The sequence below is a fragment of the Dermacentor albipictus genome, chromosome 7 (genome assembly GCF_038994185.2).
Source record: "Dermacentor albipictus isolate Rhodes 1998 colony chromosome 7, USDA_Dalb.pri_finalv2, whole genome shotgun sequence".
NCBI lineage: Eukaryota > Metazoa > Arthropoda > Arachnida > Ixodida > Ixodidae > Dermacentor > Dermacentor albipictus.
This window is the reverse complement of record NC_091827.1, coordinates 7827518-7846344: the sequence shown is the minus strand read 5'-3', so window position 1 is coordinate 7846344 and position 18827 is coordinate 7827518. Positions and strand designations below refer to the sequence as shown.

At 49.6% G+C, this 18827-nt stretch overlaps 1 protein-coding gene across 5 annotated transcripts in view; it reads right to left on the bottom strand.

Moving 5' to 3' along the window:
- Reph (Regulator of eph expression) overlaps positions 1–18827 on the bottom strand; it is a 154524-nt gene that overhangs the window by 65797 nt on the left and 69900 nt on the right. For all 5 annotated transcript variants that reach the window (XM_065449835.2, XM_065449836.2, XM_065449839.2 and 2 more), the window contains one exon: positions 11257–11772. In XM_065449835.2, coding sequence (XP_065305907.2) covers positions 11257–11772 — 516 coding nt within the window. The remainder of the gene's footprint in view (positions 1–11256; positions 11773–18827) is intronic.

Here is an 18827-nt window from a genome sequence, read left to right as displayed (position 1 = left end):
CACACGCGCTTCCGTTTTTGTTTCTCTCAAGCGCGCGTTCGTGCAAAGAACAGAGCCAGTGTCCCGCCGTGTTTTCGAGAGGTGCCCGGACGCAGCAGGCCTCCGAAGGCGCCAGCGTGGCGCGCCCAGCAGCTAATAACCCGCGCAGAGGTCGCCATTACGAGCGATTTGTAAAGGACGGCCTGTAAACAAACTAGCGCAAACGAGAGGCCGACGTCAACGACGCGCACCGCTGCGGCGCCACCAGCACGCTGCGTGCGAGCTTCTAACGCAAACATCCGCTCGGTCAGAGAAGAACGAGTCCTCTTTCACTCCTCGGGAGACGGAAAATACACCAGCTTGGCGGGAGAGGGAGACGTAGGGAAGAGAAGTGCACACAGATTGCTAAGATACAAAAGCACGGCACCGGAGGAAAACAAAAGCAAAGGCCGCGGCCTTGTTCGCGGCATCCTCCGCGTGCCCCAGCATCCTCAGGTTCGGCCGCTTTCCCCGGGAGTGTGTGCGCAGTGTAGGCGTTGACGAAACGAGGAAGCACGAACGAAAACCAATAACCAGAGCTGACGATGAACCGCGAGAGGCGTCCGCATAGTATGCAGCCAGCTGTTCGAGGAGGCAAGAAAACAAACTCTATACTGACTGTTATTTGCCTTGTGCTCGCTGCCCCCCCAATACACTTTCACTCCAGGGGCTATTAAATATCACGCGCGATGAAATGCGAGAGCACGGCTTATACCACATACAAAATCGTTGTTAGCATTCGTAAGGAATTCATGATGATGTTCTATGGCTTTCCACAAACACTATGATGAAATGCTACACCGCTTTAAATTATAATGATGACTGGTACAGCATGTGCACTTAACTGTGACCAAGAGCGTTAGGTGTCAGAACTAATGCAAGACGCGACGTTTCAAGTCCGAAGAAGACGGCTTGAAGCGATCAATTGCTGTCGAACGGGAGATGTCCCAAGTTGGGCCAACATTTCGACAAGGTAACGTAACTTCGTCAGTGGACTTGCCCTGACGAACACGGGTCGCCGTGTTGAAACACTATATCTTCAAATATGTAAATATCTCAGTGTGGAAGCCCGCTAATCCTTCGATCTCCAATTCGGGAAATTCTGAGGCCTTGCGTGGCATCAGCCTGACATTTGTACTCTGCACTAGGTAGAATACCCGTGACAGTACATTCGCACGGAGACCTGTACGAATGCAGGCGTCAAGTGGCGTCAGCCAGTTTCTTCTATACTATATAGGTACGCGATATACGCAATAGAAAGCCCGTGCGGAAGGCAGTACACTCATTTGTACTACATACATTTGTATGCGTTACAGCATGCGTATACGCGAACAGCAGCGCTGGTGAAGATATTTCGTGGCGCATGTGTTCAACCACATAATATGCTACATAGCCTATTGCGCTATACTGCGCGCTGCTCCCCTTTTCTTCCGTCTCCATTATTCCCATATGTGATGCACTTTACCACAGCCTAACCCTACGCATGCCTTGTAACAGCCGCTGCTGACTATGCCTGATCTATAGTTAGACTTGAAGGAAAAAACGAAAAAAATAAAATCAACAAGAGAGCGTGCCCTCAGTCCCAGATTTTGACGGCGTCATACAGATAGGGTATGTATGGTTCATATATAAACGTTGCGTGGCTTCCTATACGCTCGCAAAATAAAGTTTTCCTGCATGGTGCATATAGGCGTAGCATGTAGGCGGAAGCACGCACACACGCACACACAAAAGGCGCATGCTTGGCTTGGCTTCCCCCAGAGTGCGCGCACCTGGCCGATTTTAGCAAACATCCGCTTTCGCGGGAGCCGCGGGCGGCTGAACCAACCGGCGGAAGCAACAAGGGAAGAAAAACATGGCGCGTGCCTGCGGCGCTTCGTTCGCCTTGTTTTTGTTTTTCGTTTTATTCGTTTTTATTTTTGTGCGCGCGCTAGCCTAGTCGGCACGCGCTGAGAAGCACGTAACGCAAGGGCGTTGAGACGGACACCGCAGACGCAGCATGCATGCAGTGTATAGGCGTGCGCCGGCGAGTGGCACGGCAACAAACATCAAGCGAAAAAAGATAGGACAGAATTCGTTACAACAAAATCACCTTATCCAAAGTATTGCTTTATTCCAAGTTTTTCCAGTTCCCGGACCGCAATGCGTGCATTTCCACGGCCGGGTAACTGCAAGTGTAGTGGCGCCGGACTCCACTTCTAGTACGACGTGCGAAGCCGAAGATCGGCTTATACCGTTTTATACACCGTTTTATAGCAGGGTATCAAACTGTTCGTCTTCAGTGGGTTTTGCAGTATATCTCGGCGAACAAGCAATGCGCCGAAACTTCGACCACGCGACTAACGAGACCGCGCATTACACTGACTCCGGGGATGTGCCCACATTTCATCACACAATCTCCGGGATCAGCCTGGTTTACTACTGCACGATCTCGGCCAGGGCCAGGCCACCTTGGTGGTCAAGACCCTGACCTACCGCAAGCGCCACACCGCAGGAAAGGAGGCATATAGATCGTCGCTTTAATAAAGGAATTGTGTGGTTGAAGTCGTGTATTTGTGGCGGCGGCGTAATTCCGTAGAGAACAGACGCAGTCGCCGGCACATCTGTACGGGCAGCGTACAGATGAAGCTACGTACAAGCCGAATCGTTACGATTGCGGTCCTGTATCAGCAGATCAGCGAATTCGGGTGCTACGCCTACACAGCTTCGCTTTAAAAAGAAGCCGGAGATATCGGTCCGGTCTAAAGGGAAGCAATGCGCCGTACAATCGCACTGCGCGTCCCTTGTGCGCGGATTCGTAACGGAATCCGGAACCCGAACGGAACCCACGCGCAAAGCATGCGGCAAGGTATAGTGGGCAGGAAGACATGACGAGAGCAGAGCGCCCGGCACGTACACATGCAGGAGGCCGCACCAAAAACACAGCCCTCTCGAATAAGATCGGAGTGAGTCCGCGGCTCGTGGCGGAACACGGAGGACAAGAAGGAAAAGACCAACTGGTGCCACGCTCACAGCAAAGGAACAGTCCAGGCGTTTTGCGATGGTATCGGCCTGCACTTGGGACACGTGGTGTATACCGAGGGACGGACACGCCGCGCCGTACACATGCCGAGCCAACTCGGATATTTGCCGAGCATGGGTTTTGCATGGGTCAACAAGTCTGTACGATGCAAGTTTGCCTGCACTGTTATCTGTGCTTCCCCTGCTCAAACATACCGATTTTCACTCCTTTCTCGATAACCTTGTCGCACAACGTTGCTTCGAACAATACGCGATAAGGAAATGCTGAAACTGTTCTCGCGACACCAGCCTGCATCCCTCACTTCAACCTGCGACTGCTGAAGAGTTCCGATCGAACGAGCCCTTTCCAGTACCTGTAGTTGGAACCAGAGTGTGTATGTGCCACTGCAGCACGTTAAAATTACCCTGTGGTGTTAGCAGAATTTTTTTGCCATGTCGCGCGTTCCCCATTCAAGTGGCGGTTCCCGTATAGTGCAGGGGAGCCGTCGAGAAATGGCGCTCGCTACCGACAGTACGATATATAGAGAGAAGTTTTAACGGAGAGAAGATCACGGAGAGATAGGAAAAACGCGAGGTGCAATAAATGCATCTAATACCCGATTACTACTTCTAGGCAAGCTAGGTGACTGTCGCCGCTCCGTCCAAAAAGGGTGAAAGTAGAAATTATCAACATCACTTCTTTACAGCGCAATGTTCTCATTCTAATTACAATCGATATTTCTTTGAGTGGAGTGTGCAAGCGCATAGGAGAATTGCGATGCATTCTAAGTGATTGGACATCGCCGGCACCCGCAACCATGAAACCCACCGACTCTGCATGGCGGAGAGCGTTCGGTGCCAAGTTTTCGAAACACGCGGCGGGCATCTGTAGTAAACGAGGCACTAGTTAGAGGTACGCTCCGAGCATTGGCTTGCCGACGCTAACGGCGCTTAAAACACGCAGGAAACGGATGGCAGGGGTTGGCGAGAAGCAGTTTTTCAAAAACACGCACAACGGCCACGAGCCGGGCCCCAAAATAACAAGCAATGAGACCACGTGTCAAAACATAACTAGCTCTGCTGGAACACCCAGCGCCGAAGCGTGTTATATATACGGCGCGAGTACAGCTGAAACACCCTGCATCGAAGCAGGGGAGGAATGCGACCCTACAGAAGTGCACGCATTTCTGGGATGGCTGGTTCATTACGTGAGGAGAAACAGTGCAAAAGAACAGCACGTATACGAAAGGGACTGACAGCGACGCTGACAGACAACCAGATGTTTCCACTCTTGTATGAAAAAAAAAGAAACTCTGGCTCAATTTGTGACAACATCCTCGTTCTGCTAAATGACCTCAGTTCGACGGTCAAGGTACGAAACTAGCTGAAGCTACAATTCGGTTTTGAGCCCGTCTAGCTCATTTTGTAGCTCGTCACGATAGCTCAGTGGCTTCAGCGTCGCGCTGCTGAGCTCTCACGGGGACGATCCCGGCCACGGAAGCATTTGCATCGGGGCGAAACACAATAAGGCTCGTGTACATAGATTTAGGTGCGCGTTAAAGAACCCCGGGTCGTAAAAATAAGCCCAGAGTCCTCCGCTACGGCGTGCCTCAATCATACAATCATTATGGCACGTAAAACTCCAATATTTTTTTTCTTTTTTTCTTATTTCATTTTGTTCAAACGAAAGCCTGGCGGCTTATGCCAGATGAGCGGTTGGCAACGTGGCCAACACTTGAACCTCGCTTTTTCGAATCTCATAATGCTACTTTGGCTACTTAAGACAATGGTAAGAAGACACACTTGTTCACATTCACATCGGTCCTTGGCTCCTTATCGACTGGCCCGACTGATTCAAAGTGCCCTTTCGTCTCCACGAAGCCCACTATATTATCAAGGTTGCGGGCGAAGGCTAAGCTTATTGCCCGTTTCAGACCCCGAAAGGCTAATTCGCGATATTATACGAATATTGACCATGAAGTGATAGTCTTTTCTCTCGACCGCATAATGAATTTGTGCTGTAATTTCCAAACACCGGTAGATGTGGAAATGTCGTCCGCACTCCGCACGCAGCAGTGGAGCTTTCATAACGAGCAGTAAAGAACGTGCAGGAGCTGCAGCGCTTAGCACTCGTGGTCTACCAAAGGCGCATGAAATTCAGACGACCGTATCGCGCGCTGCCTTCTCACGTAGCATGCTCTTCTTCAGGCCACTCGGGCGCCTCGCTTATCTCGTCGCGGAGCTGTAGGGGCTTCAGAGCGATAGTTTTCGAAAGCGCACATATTAGACATCGCGACGTGGGCCGAAGGAGCCAACTTGTATAGTGCATACCCACGTCATCTTGCTTAGCTGGCAGCATATGTAGTTGACTGTAGTTTTACTGCATGTCACACTGAGCAGGCAACGCAGCGGACGCTATGATTACACACGCACGCACGTGCACGCACACACGCAAGTACGTGTGTCCATAGAAGTCAGTGCACAAGTTCCGCAGCGCGATTGCATTCCAGCTGCGACGACGTCTACAGAACAAGCCCTCTATGTGCCTGTTAGAAGTTGCCACGGGAAGGGAAGCGCAGTCGAGGACGGCAGAAAATTAGGTGCGGTGATGAAATGAGGAAATCTGTAGCCGCAAGTTCGAATCAGCTAGCGCAAGACAGGGGCAATCGGAAATCGCCAGGAGAAGCCTTCGTCCCTCAGTGAAGGTAAAGACAGGATCATGATGATAATATACCCAGTGTGGATGCGATGTTACGCCACGCATTGTTTGCGCACATAAGCGCTTCCGATATATTCGGCGACGCTTTGGTCGCGAGCACATGCGGTGTGCTGCAGCCGCTGTTCGCAGAGACACGCCAATCGTTCGGTGGCAGGTGCATATCCGCGACGCCTTCGATGTAATAATTGCGTCATACTTTGCGGCATCACAGTGTGCCGCTTAATTTTTCATTGAATCGCAGGACGAATACACGTATTTTCTAATCATATAGGACACTATTTTGGGTCGCTAGCGGGAGCAGTGAGATAAACCTTTTCGTAGAGTTCGCTGCGAGTATGGAACGAAGTTCAAGGACTACAGTGGTCGACAGTCCGCCAGCAATAGGACAATGGAACTAGATGTGATACCAACAAGTATAGCATGGAACGAGCTCTTCCTTTTAAAGGTGCACATAGCCTTTCCTTATGAAGGGAGCGCTCGCCGGTACATAACACCACGGGTATAGTACGAGAGGAATGTATCAAGTGCACCCCCAGCGGGATTGAAATAAGACCGATCTCTTCCATTACTCCCAGATGTGCCTTACCAGAGCTGCAGGAAAGGTGCATTGGAATAGAATGCTTCGTGCCGGAGGCCACTACAGGAGCCGCATAAAGGCACGTATAACAAATGCAAATAAATACGAGACTTGCCAGGAAAAATAAAAGTACAGCAAGTGCACTCAAACACGCGGCAGCGCGCAATATGCGGTAATCTCTTTTTAGCCGATAGGCCCTGGAGCCCACCCATTTGCACAACACTCACAACAATAGAAGAAACAAACATTTATGGGGCGAAGGTCACCGCACACAAAGGGGACACCCATTCCAAGTACAGTAAAAGAGGGTCTCTTCGCAGGGCCAACCTTTCCCGATCTAGGGCCAATGCGGCCCCATCGTTGAGTATATACTGGCACCGGTTCCTGCTAAGCTACACATCGGACTTGCCCTTCACTTAGGGCGGTGCATAAGACAAGCGCCGAACTTACACCCGACATTTATTTCGCGTGAGCGCGCAATTTATTCATGATGAAGGCTAACACCGACAGCGACAGGCACGGTCACCCGCCGCATGTACCACTCAGACACAGACGTTTTCTACACATACCGACAAGAGACCTGTCAAGACGGAAGCCAAGCTATCGCGCAAGATAGTCTGGAAGGGAAGAAAACGAAACAGAACATGTGGAGCGTTTTTGCAAAGGCGGCGGGTCACGCCCCCCGTATAAGGTCTTCAGCAGCAGAAGCAAGTCTCGCATGGAGCTGTACACACGGCGTATACCATACGCGTGGCCCCGGCTGGCGCAGCCGTTAAAAATCGAGCGGCACCACAGAGAAGCAGCAGTTTCCAGACTCGTCAAGAGAGAAACGCCGGGCTCTAATGAGTCGCCCGCGCCAAGCCATCAAAGCGTTCGCGCGAGCAGCACTAGGCGACGCGGGCGTCATCGAAGGGTAAACACGCACGAACCTCGTTGCAATCATCGAACGGGCCTCGTCAAGGAGATTAGAGAGAGCCCGAGTGAGTCCCGGAGAGAAAGGGGGAGATGGCGACAAAAGCAGCGTGCAAACTTGTATATCTGCAGCGACGCCAGCCTCCGCGACTAGCTCACCGACGAAGAAACGGTGAACGGAAAAGCAAAAGAAAGAAAGCAAAAAACGAAGGAAGAAGAGAGGCTTGAACAAGGAGGAACAACACGGCGTCCCAGCAGGAAGTCAAGAAAACGCACATCCAGCGGTGGCAAGCGAAGAAAAGATGCGATACACGAAACCGATAGGAAGAGGGAGAGGAGGATGACCCTTCTTTGAGACACCACACGCATGTACGAGGCACGCACACCCGCGCACGCATATACACGGCCTTACGCCAGAAGCGGACGTGTCGAAGGAGTCTTCACGGCCGTGGAAGTGTTCCAAAACGGCAGCAGCGGCGGTGTCTATAATGGCTCGCCATGCCGCCGCTTGCAAAGCGCCGGCGTATAGTATACACACCGAACGGAAGGCCTGGGTTGGTGTTCTCGGCATTCAAGTCTCACCATGTCTTTAGTTTTGGCCTAATCAGAGGGAGCGTGTGCGTGTACTACGAGACAATGGCAGCGGGCAAGGGGCCAACTGTCCACTCCAGTCGTGTCCTCGAATTCAGCCACGCTACAATACTGGGCCGTCGAATTAAATCAGAAAGGGCGTAACCGAAATATAAGTCGACCATGCTGAATTCGACGACATGCCGCAATTTTATGGATTACAGAACAGCAATACTTGTTGAGCTGCCGCGGCGATTGAGCCGCGGTAGCTCAATTGGGAGAGAATCGCACGCGTAATGCGAAGGTTGTGGGGTCGTTCCCCACCTGCGGCAAGTTGTTTTTGCATCCACTTTCATTTCCATTAATTTATCATTTCTTTATTTCGTTTAGTAAGTACAAGTAATTTCCCCTGTGTTGTCCTTCGTGTCAATGTTTGTTGGCTTCTTATGATATGGTCAATAAAAATCGGGCCCCCCGGTTCACCCCATTTCTTTCTCGTTTAGCGCTGTCCCAGACATACACTTCAGTGCCAATGTTTATTTTATCGTAGACCAGTTCTACCTTTGTTCCGTCTTTCTTCATGTCAATCGTGCTATCCCAAAGAGATCTTCGAAATTCTCTTATAGTGGCGGCCGAGAAGTCTTCCGAGATCGAGGCGCTCTTTCCCTTTAATCTGTAGCAGTTTCCCAGGACAGAAACTTTCTTACGAAGGTCAAACAGTTTCAAAATTACAGGGCGTGATTTGTTGGTATGCCGTTGGCCAATTCTATGAATACGCTCTACGGAGGATTCTGAAGCAATAATTGTTCAAATATAGATCATATGCTCCTTTGCATATTTCTCCTGCCTTCAATATAGCATAGCCACCGTGGCACGCGACAGAAATATAGTACATCCACTTCTCTCTCTCTCTCTCTCTCTCTCTCTCTCTCTCTCCTTTAAAGAACCCGATATCCTAATTTTATTGGAGCGAAAACGTGTGCCTGGATTGCTGAGGTTCCTACGCCACTCTTAATTTATTTGTTCTTTTTCCGTATTTACTTCTTTTCACAAGCTATACTTGTCGAATAAGGTCACGTGATTGAACATTCGGGTTAAGTGTTACGGCGCACGTGCCCGCATATGCACCTACATATCGCGTGCGCTAGTTCCGGTCGCTGGTAGCAAGCCAGGTGTCTCTGCCAGAACGAAGGAACGAACGAACCAACACCACCAACAACAAAAAAAGACGCAAGGAGCCTATGTGCAGCTTTTCTGCTTTGCTTGTATTCGCTCAAGGATTCTTTACTTTCCCGCCACCGGACGACCGACGTAGCTACGGCCTGATTAGCACATGGAAGAAAGGAAAAAAAAGTGTTCAGAAACGCCAACGCCTTTGCCCGATTCCCTCGCTGCGAAAAAGGCGGGAGGAAGGCCCACATGTGCTTCAAGGCAAGAGGCATCGACTTGCATGAAGCCAGGTCAGCAATACGTGAGCAGGTGACCAAGCTTACGTTTCCAACTGCCTTCTTCGACCCGCTTTGCAGGCCGACCACGTTAAGTATTCTCTGATTAAACTGCTCGCCAGCGCAAGTGCTGATAAGGGGATTAGCTGGCCCTAAATAACTGCGTGCCTTGCGAGGAAAGCACTTAGGAAGGAAGGAAGCCCGAATTGACAGAAAGACAGGGAGGTTAGCCAGCTCTCAGACCGGCTGGTTAGCCTGTGTTGGGGAAAGGGGGTAAGGGGAAGTACTGAAAAAAAAGAAAACAGTAAGGCACCCATATTTCAGACTGCTTTCAGAGCGCGAGGGAGTAACGGGTCAAGCAAGCGGAAATGAAGATGAGCAATCTTCAACACGAGTTTAGTCGATCTACACTAAAAGGCCTAAATAAGCGTAAATAGCCACAATAGAGAAAAAACTCGGAATACAGCGACATCCGCGCTGGCTGTACTAATATACTAAACTACGTCCGCAAGCTGCTGTTCCCGCTGGTTCACGTACCTCGCACATCGGCCAAAGCTATTCGTTTAGCCCCCATCCCCCCCCACCACCCCGCCGAAAGAAAAAAAGAACGAAATAAAAAAGACTCGTGGTTAGATATCATGCAATATTCAGCCAAAGGTATGAACTTAAGGAGGCGTACGGATGAAACAGCTGAAACACTTGGCAGCACGTTTACGTAAAATTGACAACAAATACCATATGTACAAGCGCAGATATAGTCCCCTAAGAAAGGAACCATTCCGGAAGGCCACGTAGGGGCTTTAAATGCTTAGCATAACGCGTCAGTAATTCTTGCTTCGAGAAGTCAAGTGAGTGAAAAGAAGACGTAAGAAGCAAGAAAAAACAGCAACATAAAAAACTCGACGCGGCCACCTCTCAGACTGCCGAGTTGACAGCGGCCATCTTTTAGACGTTCCACCGCCGAACAGTGTAAGGTTGCAGCAACGCGGAGAAGCCCACAGACCAAACTGCGGAAAAGACCTTCACGCGCATGATTTGCGAGACAGGAGTGCGAGGACGTCGAGGGCGAGCTCGAGAAGGAAGCACGTGATTAGCACGACAGAGAGAGAAGATATAGGCAAACGACGTCCCGCGTAACGAGAGAGGAGCGATATAATACCGGCACCCTGTCAAGAGCGCTGTTAGAGGAGTTACCGCAAATGGAGATGCCGCCGTCGAGATAACGGCACGACGCGAGATAAAGACATTGAAGCGAACGCTGATGCATAGAAAATAGAAATACAATAAGGTTAAACCCGCTGTACATCGCTACTCTTATAGAGGAAAGTCTAGGGAGCCTTCACAGATGCAAACGGCTCTGTGATGACAGAAAATCAGATAATATTTAATCACCGTTGCGTTGCGCTGTGGCAGACACGGTGATTTTGAACCACGAACCATAGTGTTTTTTTACTGCGTTGCTTGTTCGAGCGGTATCGGTTTAAACAAGATCACGATCTCAACGTCTTGCAGCCTTCTGCGTCTGAAATTAAACCAAACAGTCGAGACCGTCTGTTGAACTTACCAGCAGCAACTGTCAATTGTGTACATGGATGCGTTCTATTATATACACTGCACGTGCCTGCACTCCACATTCTACTCATTGCAACCGGTAAAACCATAACAAGTACATTTTGGAAAATGCTGCTGTTCTCGCGCACAATACGGCTAGTGTTCTACAGTCAGTACGAAAGTACGTTTTCGAGCGCCACTACAGTGTCACCATTGTCAACTCGAATGTTTTTAACACCACGACCTATTATTGACGCTATTGGAAATGAACAACGGCATCCTTGGAACTCCATAACACCTCCGCTCATCGTTTCAGTCTTGGCGCTCTATCGACACTGCAGCTCCTAGCGTCATACAGACCACCGATAACACGCCAACTACCACAGTGGTTTCACCAGCTTTTTTCAAATCGAATAAAAACTTTAAGGGGAAAAAAATGGAAAAGAAAAGAAAGTCGAGCTCACCTCGGGCGCGGCGCTGGTTAGCCTGCGACCACTTGCGCTTCTCGGCCGAGCCGGCGCGGTTGTTGATGACCTCGAGCTCTTCCTCGGAGCTGTGCTGCTCCAGGTTTGGGTCGCTGTCGCTGGGCAGCGCCGAGTCCAAGAGCACGGGGCTGCCGCCCATGACGACGCTGGGCGCAACCGCGTGACAGCAAGGCTGCTGCTGCTGGCGTCCAGCGGCCGCGTTCGTGGCCGTGAGCAGCGCCGTCACAACTGCGGGTCCCGAGAGCGGCTCGGAGTGGAGGTGGTGCGGCTGGTGCTGTGTCTGGAGGTGGTGGTGGTGATGATGGTGGTGGTGGTGGTGCTGCTGTGGCAGCACGCGCCGCCTGTCCGCGGACTTGTTGTTCGGCTGCTGAGGCTCCGGCTGCGGCTGGTGCTGCCGAAAGCTTGTCGTGTGTTGGCAGAGTACGGCCGCCGACCGCCGGCGGCTAGGCGAGTGGCCGCCGCTGCCATCTTCCAGCTGGATGCTCTGCTCCATGTCTGCGAAGAAGGAAAGGAAAACAACGACGTCAATGCACGTTTGCTCGGGAGTTTGTCAGCATGCGCACAACGTCCTCTCGCAACAAGGGAGACCAACGCCGCATTTTTCTCGAATCGACCACTCCGGCGGTGATAGATGTGTTCACCTCTGAGCAGCGGGAATGCCAGCAAACAGAACGAAACGGAAGGTCAATGACGACGGAGTTGGTTGTCTTTAGCAGACCGAACGGCACGGCAAATGCGTAACAGTTGTCATAGTCATAACACGCAATAATCTCATATGATTCCTCATTTCTGAAATGTTAAGCTTTTTGCTTATCAAGATCGACGACGGCACACTCACACATTTTGTCAGAGCCCAGCTTTCTGATACAGAAAGCTTCTAGAATTTATGTTTCCTGTTGGGTCCTCGCTTTCCTAATAAATGACACTTTTCTAACCTGAAGTGTCAAATCACACTCCTTGCAATGCAATGGCAGATTACCATCTGTGCCTGTAGGTTACGCGAACATGCCAAACCAGTACCTACATGGCACGGCCTGAGCAATCTGCCACTGCACTGCGCGCAGTTCGGTTACATACCGCATACCAGAAACGCGTCAATTGATGAGAAAGTCAGACGCATTTTAACGGCTTTCTTGAAAACAACGGACGTGCGTAGACGCTTACAGACAGCCTCGGCTACTGTGCGCGTGAGCTCTCTCTCCTTCTGCTCTCTCTCTCTCTCTCTCTCTTTCAATTCCTCATGCCGTTTCACCCGCGCAGGGCTGCCAATTGAAAGTCCGCCTGGTTAACCTCCCTGCCTTTCCCCGTCTCCTGTTTTCCTATGGCAATGCTGGCAACGCACGGCATGCATGGCTCGTGGTTGTAGGCGTTATTGCCAACCATGTGCGGTGCACTTACATTGTCCGAGCCAGCACTTGCATGCTGGAGTGCTTGCATAATCGACGTCTTCCATTTAACAGTGAACCACACTGTGCGCTTATAGCATCAGCGACGATTAGCCATGACAAAATATTAGACACAGCTGCGTGAGCTCGCGTGTTTTTGTCCGTCCGTCGTTCTGTTTTCGCTGTACGAAAACGAGCGCGGAAGCGCGAGGCACCGTGCGGTGTGCTCGCAATCAATCACTGTCATCTAAGCCTGTTATAACGCAAGTGCAGCAGTACGACTGGCGACGTTACTATATATTTCATCGTGATCTTGCCGACTATTTGATTAACGCTGGCTGCTTTCAGCTGCGAATTGGACCGCCAGGCCCGGCAAAAAGCAAACTGCGCAACGTCCGGCTGCGTCGCGCAGCCGCCAGTGCCTCCAAAGCGCACCGCTGTTTTCTCCGTGACAAGTGGGCTTCACGATACATTTTCTTTTTTTTTTAATTCTCTCTCTCTCTCTCTCTCTCTCTCTCACTGAGCGTGCACAACGAAGAGCAACTGCCGACAGTGTGACAGATCAGGCAAGACTGTGAAACCACATGGCCGAATAAAAAAAAAAAAAACTAAATAGTATACAGGAACTTTCGCTTACCGAGCCAGTACATGTGCGAGCTACAAATAGCCCATCTTTCTGACCCTGATCGCGTGGCGGTGCACCTGCCACCACGGAAATTTTGTAGAAAACTGGAGACTGTCGGTCTTTCCGTGCAAGTAACCGAGCGCAGATTAACATACCATTTCGGTATAACGAAACGCACGGCTGTAAAGTACGTTGTAAACGAACGATTTTACAAGGAATTCCAAAACGTGAAAGCTAATGAAACCACCGTTCTAACCAATCAATATTAGTGACTCAAATATAACGCGAAAAAAAAAAACGCGGAGAGCTAATCACGGGATAATGTAGCCGAGACAGTGCCGCGGCAAACAAACTGCATAACCAAGACACACGGCAGATGAAGTACGCTTAAAGCTGACCACCCGCTCACTCGATGATTAAAGGCACATGTCATTGCCTAGCCCCGCAAAATAGAATCGAAAGATCAGCATCACAATGGCGGAAGCATCACTACTTCAATAATAAACACGTGCGTGCGCGTTAACACACAAACACACTACCCAAGAACGAGTCGACGGCTAACATTAAGGAAGAGCAGGGTGGTTCTATCAAACCGCAAGGCAATCAAATTACGTACGAGACGCGAAAGATGCTCCGAAACGTGCAGATCAAACCCGTGCGCGGCGCTTCGATCAGAGAGAGAGAGAGAGAGAGAGAGAGAGATAAATAAAAAGATCTAGAAACCTCAGCACAGTTCTCTCGGTAGAGGCGATGTCATGATCGTTGCGGCAGAATAATTGAGAAAGAAAGAAAAGAAACTAATGTGCAAGGAAGAGAAACAAAGGGCACAACTATAAAAGAAAAATATAAGAAGAACCGTTAGGATCGAGAGGTTGGGCGGCAGAAGAAAAGGCAGCGCGGCGGGATGACGAGTGGAACGGACCTCGTAAAGCCCGAATCAGCAATCGCAACAACTCTGTTCCGCTAAATGCGTGCAACACTGCGAAAGAAGCCTACCCCCAGCGTTTATTGCGCCAGTAATACTGCCAACACATTCAACGCGCACTCCCGTGAAGGAATGCACGACCTAGCCCAGCGAGGAGCAGTGTTACGTCATTGGACCTGTGTTTCTGCATCGTCTGCTCGCCGTTCTTGCGAGTGTATATATACACTCTAGAGAGAGAGAGAGAAAGATAAGCGAGAGCTTAAGAAGCTTTAGCTCGGGCTCAACTCCTATGCCGCCTTCTTTTTTGCAAAACAAGGGTTTCGCAAAAGTCCTAGTCACATATTAGTGGTATATTGAGATCCTTGTTTAATACATCAATTTCGCCCGTTTTAGATGCTGTATTAGATGCAATTCACAGGACTGTGATATCATTGTTCAGCGGTGAGGTACAGATTTGTAAACGTGATAGTTTCGTTTTCTGGAAATTTGCTATTTTTAAGAATTTTTATTAAATGTGACGGATCAGATCGGAAATTCACTACAAACAGTCACTAGATTGTAAATTTTCCTTTTAAATGAAACAAGCGTAATCAAATTTAGTGCAGTAGTTGCCGAGAAAAACGATTTATTTTTTTCTCGCGTATTCAGACAGGAGCCCCCAAGCTGAAGCTTCTTAAGCAGCGCGCATGTAGACAAAACAAGAGCGTATACGACGAAGCTTGTACGGGGAACCGCACACGCGCGCTCCCGAGCGTTGTAGCGCATGGCGCATACAAGTGCCACGCACACGAAAACAGGCGAGAGCAAAAGAGCACGTATAGTAGAAGACGCCGAGTGGTCGAGCGCGCAAACCGCTCAAGTGTGCCGCATAACAAACCGACGCCGAACTTGGAGAAACTGAGCCAGCGAAAGAGCGAAGGAAGTTCGACGCGACTCGCGCGCACGTGAGGAAGGAAAACGAGGTACAGAAAAGAACGAAGGGAAACGGAATGTTGCTGTTTATCGACGGAACGGAAGAAGGGGATGCAAGCGGAGACGGCCGCAAAATGGCCAGAACGTTGGAATACGGGAAGAATAAACCGGAAGAAACACAAGAGAGAGAGAGAGAAGGAGATTCTTGTTGATGGGAAGGAAAGGTTGGGGTAAAGTGCAGCGCAGTAAAAGAAGATACGGGAATGCAACCGAGGAAGAGAGAGAGAAAAGGTTCACGCACGCAGCGAAGGTTGTGAACATAAAAAAAAAAAGATTAGAGACTATAAACCGAGAAGTTCAAGTAGTGGAAGGAGCTGGGCACAACCACAATCGCGGCGAAACACACACGCACACACAGATATATATATATATATATATATATATATATATATATATATATATATATATATATATATATATATATATAATAAACAGACAGCGGCGCAAGCGAACCAGAGCAAAGCGGGCCAGCAAGCTTCAACGAGGGCGGTGCCACGACATCATTAAACGCGAGCGCCACTTTCCCCTATCCTACTCCCCGAAGTTGGCTCGAGTTTTATTACGTTACCGCGTTAGTTTGCTTCTTTCTGCGGCGGTGCTTTCTTTAGTGGAGAAGGATGGGGGCTGCGAAGAAGAAGAAGCAGGATGCGATAGAAGGGCGCAGCGGGCACACAACCAAGGGAGAACGCTGGTGAGCACGCAGGCCGGCCGAACAGAGGGAAAGAAACAAAGAAAGCCGCGCGAAGTCCGACCACTCGTACGGCTAGCTGTTTCGGGTGAATTACCCGACCAAGCCTAGCGGAACGAGAAGAGAGGCGGCTCACACTCCGAACGAGACAAAAGCCGCGCGCACGAAAAGGGCGTAAGAAGAAATTAAGAGAGAAACGGAGCGCACGCGAAAAGTAGTAAAAAATATGCTGGCTCTCCCGTAATCGCGAGTAGATGTAAGCATGAAATGGCAACCGGCAAAGCAGATTGGTTGGAGATAAGACTAGCCACAATGTTAAAAATGAATGTAGTGCACGTTCGCAACGGCACATCCCACCACACCCCACCGCACCACGTCATACTGTGCACTGGTCCGTATGGACGCTGCCCAGCTAGAAGGAGAAAATCGGCTGAAGGTGGGCACCACGCAGCGTGGCGCCATCTCTCGAGGCGAAGCAATACCCGCGCCGCGGAGCTCACGGACCGCTGGCGTGTATGGTCGCATGGTTCTTTCCGTATCTGCATTTTGAACGTCACTGATGGAAATGGCAAATAAAACTTGGGCGTACTAGAAGTTACAGCTTGAGTGATATTAAGAACAAACATTAGGAAGAACTCGGAAGCAATATGTTTTGCAACTTGCTTGGGCAGTAACTCACGTACGTATTGCGGTCCTGTACTAAGGGTTGGGGGCTTGAGACTGCACTTTCTTACGTTTTGACTGGTTGCTCGCATGATTTCCGTTTTGTTCTCGCAACTTGCCCGTATAACAGCACTGGCTTTTGGCTCAAGGCCACTCGAAATTCGCTGACAACAGGAGATAAAAGCATTTCATGCTTAAAAGTCTTTCTTAAACTCGCACGCACATGCCCGCACACAACGGGCAGTGCGATTTGTTCTAGTCGACATCATCGCGACGGCACCACTCATAAATTTTCCGGCGACGTGTAGTAACAAAACGGATTTTGAAAATCGTAAAAAAGTAAGCCAATGAGTGGCGGTGGTTGCATGGAGTGTATCGTGACGTCATCAAATATCCGCCTCCTAGGAAGACAAACCGAAGCTGCCTCGTACAAACAAATATTACCGCGAATCATTTAGGACGCCCCGACGCTTACGGGTATTATTGTTTCGAAAATTTAGGAAGCTTTGATTTTCGCATAAAGCCAAACAGTGGCAAAAATATATAAAAAATGCAGCGTTAGCATCTGAGCGAAAGCGCGCACAGGCTCGACACTGCAGATGTATGGTCACGTGCATCGAGTTCCTATACACCCATACGCGGGCAACGAAGAGGCAAGCGGAATCTTGCTTGCAACGGGGCGAATATTGAGGCTCCACAGCGCAGAAGGCCTTCGCCGCGTTGGTTGCGCAAGAAACTGAACCTATAAACGGCATCGCTGTGCAACCCCGCTACGTAAACTCCTCACCGATTTTGATTCGATCTCTGCGGTTCAGTTTATAGCCACCAGTGTACGCAATCGCGTAGGCCAAAAAAAGGAACGTTCGACCACGGCGAAGCCTAAAGGAACAACGCTAGCAGGAATATCGTAATACACCCGAGTGTATACGGTTTCCTACTCTAGGTGCGATACTGCGGTGGTTGTTCTCTCGCCTACTGGGCCGCTATTTTGTAGCGATGCCTTATGCCTTATTCTATGCTATTCTTATCATCCACCACACACAACCGCCTGATCCCATTGATAATGTGGGCAGACAGTCGCTCTGACCACTGGCCAAGCGCGAAAAGGCTGAAAAAGCATAGAATCGGAGAAGGCATCGCTACAAAATACAGGCCCTGGATCGTGCTTGCGGTACACAATTTCTGCCTTATTTGTTTGTTTGGTTTTCCACTCTGCTGATGGTTGTGTTTTACATACAAAAGCAGGTAGCTTTGAACAGCTGGCTCAAAAATTACGCATTTTTCTTCGTAACTTCAGTATACAACAGCTGTAATATTCCGAGTTATCGCTCATCGTCCGATGGCCTTAATCCGTTTTACAATATACTGTTTTCATCACACTGTCACAAGGCGTCGCCAGTAGCAAGCACTGCAGTCTGCGGGTGTACATTTCCCAGCATTCTCGAACGATATTGCGCTCGTACAGTCGGCGCCAAATATTCGTGGGGCGCGAGATCTCACAACACGCTTTTTTATTTATTTTTTTCGTGCAGTTCATGCCCGTTGCCAGTTAACACCACACGACGCTATCTTGTTTGTACATCTTACAGGCTGGAAATTCCGAATACCTCACTGGGTACTTTTCACGCTGCGGAAATTATCAGCTCATTTTGTTCTCTTCCCTGATCCCGTGGGCCGTACGCTCTTGACGCTGACATCACATGTAGCACCAGTTATATTTTTATTACTACTACTACTACTACTACTAAAAAAAAAACCTACTACTACTACTACTACTACTACTACTACTACTACTACTACTACTACTACTAGTAGTAGTAGTAGTAGTAGTAGTGTAGTAGTAGTAGTAGTAGTAGTAGTAGGTTTTTTTTTACTGTGGCAATGGCGGAAAGGAGCAATTGACAAAGAAAAAAGTCTTGCTCGCCATTCTAAATGTTCGGTTTGCGTTACAGGCCGTTAAACACTTTTTTAGCTTTTTTCGTTGGTGAAAAAAGAAAAAAACAAGTACCACATGACATCGCCTACCACACGTGTCAGCAAGTGATGTTCCCCGCTCGCACTCTTATGTATCGACTAGGCGTTTCCCTGTAGTACTGACACCCTAAGTACTAAACAGGAGGAAGCTGCGAGGCAAATAATACAAAATGCGCAGCGGAGAAGCTCGAATGAACCGAACAGCTTCTGCCTACCAGGCGTTCACTCAGCCAGCCTTCCAAGTGCTCGAGCACGAACATGCCCATCGCTGCCGACACGCACTCATACACGCACAAGCCAACAACACGCGCACTCGAA